A 7,250-nucleotide genomic window follows, 5' to 3' on the forward strand; every position below is an offset into this window, starting at 1 on the left:
TTTATTTTTATCTATATGTAAAACTAGGGACTGACTCCAGGGCCTTTCTGAGCTATATCCTTAGCTCTTCACAAAGTTTTTCTCTTTTGAGATGGGGGTCTTTCCCATAGACTGGGTTTAAATTTTTGATCCTGATGCCTCAAGGGCTGGAGATGTGGTGCAGTGCGAATGCCTTGGGTTCAATCACCAGTACAAATGCCAACACGTGAAAATGCAAGACAAAAAAGCAACTGCCTTTAATCACAGAAGGTAAGATATTCTATGTAAAATATACCAAACAAACTATCCTGGAAATATTAAGCAAGTACAGCAAAACTACAGGATACAACATAAATATGCAAAATATATAAGTAATAGATAACTGGAATTTAAAACAAAGCAAAGATAATACTGATAATAGTATGCACACAAAAATTAAATAATTAGGAAAACTTACAATAAAATGTAATAAGAAAAATGTTATAATGGTATTCTATAGAATATAGAGTGAGGAAGATCTGCATAAAAATGGCTGATAAAACATTGTCTTCAAGGCACATTTTTATGTTGTTGTTTAATTAGGAAAACGAGGGCCTGTGAGATAGTTCAGTGGACTAAGTGCCTGCTCAGGCAAGCACAGGGACCGGTTTCTATCTCTGGCACCACATGCTGCGTTGGCCCTACCCCGGGGCGCACTGAGCCAAAGAGACCAGGCGTGATGGTGCATGCCTGTAATCCCAGTGCTGAGGAGCTGAAAACAGGAGGATCACTACGAGTCTGAACTGCACAATGAGACCCTGTACCAAATACATAAAGGAAAAAAAAGGAAAACCAAGGAGACTTTCTTAACAAAATTTGTATCTTCCTATGAACTAAAACAACCAAAACTTAATAAAGTATGTTAAAAATATTGGAATAGTTTATTCCTTATTTTTCCATAAAACTTTCCTCAAAAAAACATGTTTTTGTTTTTCGTGAGGTAGGGTCTCACTATGTAGTTCAGGCTGGCTTTGAACTTATGGTGATCCTCCTGTCTCAGTCCTCCAAGTGCTGGGATTATAGGCGTGTGTCACCACACCTGGCTAAAAAAAATCATGTTTTTACTTGTAAATATTAAGAGAAAGGTGATACTATGTTAAAATGGAGATGTAAACTTGATCCTTGAATAACAGACAACAGAGTCATCTGCTATTACATTTTGTCAGGACTTGGAGGTAAGGACAGATAGATCTCATTCAGTTAATTTATGCAAAACTTTTTCATTTCTTTCTAATGAACAATGATTTATTTTAGGTCATGTTGGTTAAGGGAATATGAGAGCTATGAAAGACGTTGGGAAAGCAAACATAAAATGATAAAGTGAGTGGAGAAAATATATTAACAAGGATATCTGGCTGAGATCAATTAGAAAATTAGTCAAGGGGCCGGGGAGATGGCTCAGTGGAATAAGCGCTTCCCTGGCAAGCGCAAGGGCCTGAGTTCAATCCCTGGTTCCGCCAAAAAAAAAAAGAAGAAGAAGAAAATTAGTCGTAAACTTTACAAAGGAGCAAAGAACAGTATATTATATCATTTCTGACCTAAGTCTATGGTACTATGAACTATGATACAGAATTACATAAAACTTAAAAGAGGCATTAATAATCCCTTTGAGTCCACTGTTAGCATTGAGCAAAAATTTTCAGCACTAAGATGAAGAATCATCTCGGTCATATGGATTAAAGTGACTCAAGTTCAAACTATACTGCCTGGTGCTTGTGCTCTTTTTAAATAGTGCTTTCCTCTGAGGATGATTCCCTGCACACGTAGAAGTATGGTAGTCATCTGTATTAACCTACAGCGAGAGGCCAAACAACAACAAGGCCCAGAAAAGGCTCAGTTATAAAAATTGCAATATGCTACAGTTTAGGTCTAGACTGGCCCTCAAAGCCTCATGTGTTTGGAGGGTGACTGGACTGTAGGAGAATTCTAGCTGGCTTGCTGTTGGGAGCCTTGGAAGCTGGAAAATCAGTTAAAGGTGTGTAGGCAGGACTAGGCCTCAGTGCTGAAAGCAAGTAAGCTACCTCGGTCTTGAGACAAACATCCTGTCTGGTTAAGGTCAGCTATTAGTCCCTCGGCAACCCTGTGTCACCTTTTATTAACTTTACAAAGATATAAATAAATGTCTGTTTTGTTTTGCAGGTGGGTTAGTCTTGTCAACCAGGCAGACCAGTCACCACCCAGCCCAGCTTTTGTCTGCTTGTCTATCTTTTTCCCATTCCTGTCCATGGTCTAGGGAGAAGAAGAAGGTCAGTGTGGGCAAGACTGACAAGGGTCTACCTGCCTTCCCAGTCTGTGCTTGACTTGTTTTCTGCTCCCCCAGGGCCATGCCAGAAACAAGTTTCCTTTGCAGGAACTCCTACCATGCTGCTTCGGCCTGGACACAGCCAGTCATGTGAGGACTGAAACTTCTAAACATGAGTCAACATAAACCTCTCTTCATTTAATTTGTTGATGTTAGGCACAGCATCCCAGGGAGGAAGAAAGTGACTAAGACATGCCATTAGTATAAAAATACATACCCTGATTATATCATTATTATAAAAACCAGCAAAGAAAGAACAGATACACCAACACTAGCCTTTCAATGTCTGGGGCTTATGTATACACTGTATCCTTTTTTGTCTCTTCTGCTTTCATGTGTCACTTCACCTCAACTTTCTATTTGTTAGGGTAATATGAGACACAGTTGAGACCACTGAGACAGGTAGAGTTTAAGCAATGTGTGGGAACTTCCTCCTCTGATTGGGACCCCTCTGGCTGCCACTCACCCCCACCCACGCTGTCCTGCCCATCCCCCCACCTCTCAGCCCTCCCTCTCAGCCCCTGCTTGCCCAACTCCCTCTCTGCAAGGTTGCTGGTGCAGAGGGCACTGTCCAGGTCCATGCTTCCTTCTCCCTCAGTCATGTCTCAAGTTGCACTGTCTTTGCTCCTTTCTCTCCGATCCCTGCACTTACATCCAAGAGTTTCACCATCTGGCTCAAACCTTACTTGGGATGAAGAGGAGTGAGAACAGGTCTGGACAGTAGCCCACACATGTGCCAGCAACCACAGTTGGACCAAGCCCTATGGAGGGATGGTGCCATGGCTGTCCCCAGGCCAGATCCATTGGGACTTTAACCAAAGAGATAAGGAAGAAACCTGCTCCACTAAAAGGATAAGCAACTATACGATCACTTGCCTTCACTTGACTACAGAAAAGCAGCCCACAAGTTGGTCAATCATGACAAACATATTATTCAAAAAAGGATGAAAATCTGGCTCAGTTTATGACCTGACTGGCAACCATCCTAAAATATAGTACCCTCAATCCAGAAGGCCCAGAGAGACAACTGATTCACAAAATGCATTTTATCACTCCATCAGCTCCTGACATTAGCAAAAAACTCCAAAAAATTGAGATAGGCCCTCAGACCCCAGGACAGGAATTAAATTCCCAGGCCTTCAAGGTCTACAACAACTGAGAAAAGGCTGCTTGCAGCAATACATCTCTGTAGTTAATAGCTACACAGTCATTACTTGCTTCCACCATAAGAAACCCAAAACCCAAACAAGCTGCCAATAAAATGTCCAGGGACACAAAAGATTCACCCCTGCAGGACCCTGCTTTAAGTGTCAACAGTCAGCCACTGAGCAAGAGTGCCCAAACCCCAAGCCCCCTACCAAGCCTTGTTGGACTGTCCTGTGGCAACCAGATTTGCTACAGGGGGTCCCTCCCAGGGCACCCCACAGGACAACCTGGTTTTCTCTGACCTGATTGGTTTGGCCTCTGACAAGTGACATGCCCTGAAGGTCCTGGATGGCCCTTGGCCCATCCCAGCTGCTGAACTCTGGGTAAATCTTAAGGTGGAGAGTAAGACTGTTCAATCCCAACAGACATGGGGGTGACCTATTCCACCTTCCCTTCTTGTGCACAACAGTTCCTTTTGGCTGATATTTCTGTTGTGGGGACTGATGGCCCTATGTCTAACCTTCTCACTGGCTCCTCTGCCAGCTGTAAAACCACATATTCTCCTTGTCTTGCTGGCCATCATGACCTGCCCCATCCTGCTCTTGAAGAGAGACATCTTAACAAAACTATCTGCTACTCTTGAATATCCCTAGTACCACCCCATGCCCACTGCCCTCCTGCTCTCTCCTTCTCCACCCCCTCCCACATAGAGATGAAAGACACTGGGCACCTACTTGGGAGTGTAACTGCCTGGCCCTCCTACATGGACACACCAGGCTCTTCCCTGACATCTCTAGGCCTTCCTATACAGAACCCACAACACCTGGCTGCTAGATGGCAGTTGTGCAAAGCCTCAGCTGCTTCTATGGTAAGAGTAGGATACACCACAGTTACAACTGACACAATAATCCAGGCCCAAACTCTTCCCCAACACACCCCCTCACAACAGGCTGAACTCAGCTCTGACACCAGCCCTCAGCCTGGGAAAGAAAGCAGAGTTAATATCTACGGACTGAAAATACACTTTTCACATCCTTCACAGCCAAGCAGTAATTTGAGCTAAAAGAGGATTTCTTATTCCCAGGGTATCCTCTATCATTAACTTATACCCAACAAAGGCACTCCTAGCCGGGCAGGAGTGATTCACTGTAAGGGACATCAAAACCCCACAGACCCCATTGCACAGGGAAACTCTTTCATAGACCAGACAGCCAAGGAGGTTGCTGCCTCTGCTAGCACTCCACCCGCCTCCCAAGGCCCAACTATTCCACAGAAGAACACTCACAGTACCAGATATTCCCTACCTCAGCAGGACGGGTTCCTTGACTAAGTAAAGTATCTCATTCCCACGCCCCAGACTCATCAGATTCTCTCCTCTCCATGATAGCTTCCACATAGGTTATAATACAATAGATAAAAATGTCAGGTCTTCAAACCAGACCCCCACCCATTTAGGAGAGAAAACCTTCCCAAACTGATCTGTTATTCACACCTGTAGGTACACAGCATGAACAGAAAGCTACCAGCTTTCCCCAAGGAGCTTGACCACCTAGCAGCCGCCCCAAACAGCTCAACTTGCAGAGAGCTGATTCTGAGAAAAACCATAAGAGACATGCTGTGCCTGCCAGCAACCTCCTGTGCCCAACACTCCTTGTCTATCAGCCAGCCCTAGGTCCCCTACTCAGACCCCAAATTTTGCAACCCTCCGGCCCCCAGCTATGCATCTCTCCTATACCAAAACTCTCCTATAAAACACGCTGTTGCCCCTTACCTGGGGCCAATGATCTTTTCAACCTTGGTCCAGCTGCACCCAGTCTGCAATAAACCTTGTATTATGCTTAAACTCTGCCTGCCTCAGTGGCCTCACACAGGAGGATTGCCATGAGTTCGAGGCCAGCCTGAATTACATAGCAAGACCCTGTCTCAAAAACAACACAATAAAAGTAAACATATCAATTCCATACACAAGGAATGTAAACAATCTGTATTGAAAACGTGTTAAAAAAAAAAAAACTAAATCAAGTCAGTAAACCTGTATCTTAGGTTTTCTTGAGATTTCAATGAGGACATTTATTAGAAAATAGTAGACAAACAGTGCGACTTTCCTTCATAACTTTCCTTCACAAGGAAAAAATTTATAATTTTCTTTGGAAACATTAATTTCAAAAATTAGTGTCCTTAAATAATTTTGCCTTTTATGTTTTCAAAATTGAGCCAACACAGACAAAAATATATAAACAAACACCTTAGCTTTCCTTTCCCTGTCAGCAGGAGTATCTGTCCAGACTGATCGATCTCCGGATTTGTCATCAGCTCTTCTTTTAAAGGTCCTTGGCCCGAGACCAAAGTCCTTCATTTCTGGAGGAAGCTCAGTCATCCATGATTCTCTTGTAATTGGTCTAGATGAAGCCTTGAAGAGAAATAAGAATTTAAAACACACATTTTTTAAAAAACACACATACTTTATATAATAAATAAATATGGTACAAAGAATTATATTTCTCAATTGGGTTTTAAATGTACTTAACAGACTTTAACAGAAAGGACTGATGTTTTCAGCATTATAGTTGCCATATACTTTTACTAGTCAAACTTGCTGATCTTCTCCTTTATATAGTAGTCCCTCGCTATTTCATGTTCAATTTTTGCAGACTCACTGTTTCGCAAGTTTTCAAAAAAAACTAATCTAAATTATTTATTGCAGATTTTTCACTATATCATGGGATTTTGTGGTAGTGTATAGTACTGTATATGTATTTATATGTGTAGTATTTATGCTTTTAATGATTTTTGCCTAAAAATTTTAAAAATACACAAAAATGTATTTAAAATGTTAATTTTAAAATATTAAATTGAAACAAAATCAATTTATAGTATGTATTTCTTTAGCAGATGAACACATACTTAACTGTATAGCATACTATGTTGTTAAAATTACTCAGGTTTACTGCTTAGGCAGGCACAGGAACCAGGGTCCGATCCCCTGCATCACTTGCTATGCTGGTGCTGGCCCTGCCCTTGGGCATGCTGAATTGGCCACTGAGACTGGGCGTGGTGGCACACACCTATAATCCCAGCACCAAGGAAAGTGGGAAAGTGGGAGGCTGAAAACAGGAGGATCACTAGAGTCTGAGGTGTGTAGTGAGACTCTGTACCAAATACATAAAAAAAAGGGGGGGGGGCTGGCCAAATAGCTCAGAGGGGGCTCGATCCCCGGGCCTGCTGTGCCGGCCCTGCTCCCAGGACGTGCTGAGACGGAAACTGAGACTAGGCATGCTGGCATAAGCCTGTAATCCTGGCTCTTAAAAGGCTGGAAACAGGCAGATCACTATGAGTCCATCTAGCAGTGAGACCCTGAACACCCTGTAGACACTTCCCTAAAATACAAAAATAGATAAAAAATAAAAAAATGTGGGAAGGGTTTACAAGGCCCTGAAATATAAATAAATACTAAAATACAACTTCACCACTTCACTGACTTTCACTTCTTGCAGGGGTGTCTGGAATATACCCACCGCTGTGAGACCCCACTGTACAGTGCACTAATGTGAAAAACCCATTTTACAAATAAAAATCACCAAAATAAACCAAACTAAACCTTCTCAATAGTTATTTTTTAATTAATGAAACCCAGTGTTTGTTTTTTAAATTAGAATATATTTTTAAAAATAGGCATAAAGAATTATATACTTCTCATGTTTACACATAAGTCCAGAAATCTAACCATATATATCCTTGAAGCAGGACAGTCCCACAGCATTCCTTTTCCTGTCTCCTGCCTTCA

At 42.2% G+C, this 7,250-nt stretch overlaps 1 protein-coding gene across 1 annotated transcript in view; it reads right to left on the reverse strand.

The window, feature by feature from the left end:
• Nucleotides 1-7,250, reverse strand: part of Gpalpp1 (GPALPP motifs containing 1) — a 24,755-nt gene that overhangs the window by 2,964 nt on the left and 14,541 nt on the right. Inside the window, exon 6 of the mRNA XM_023700139.1 lies at nt 5,712-5,876. Coding sequence (XP_023555907.1) covers nt 5,712-5,876 — 165 coding nt within the window. The remainder of the gene's footprint in view (nt 1-5,711; nt 5,877-7,250) is intronic.

Source organism: Octodon degus, unplaced genomic scaffold (genome assembly GCF_000260255.1).
Source record: "Octodon degus isolate 3935 unplaced genomic scaffold, OctDeg1.0 scaffold00122, whole genome shotgun sequence".
NCBI classification, from domain to species: Eukaryota; Metazoa; Chordata; class Mammalia; order Rodentia; family Octodontidae; genus Octodon; species Octodon degus.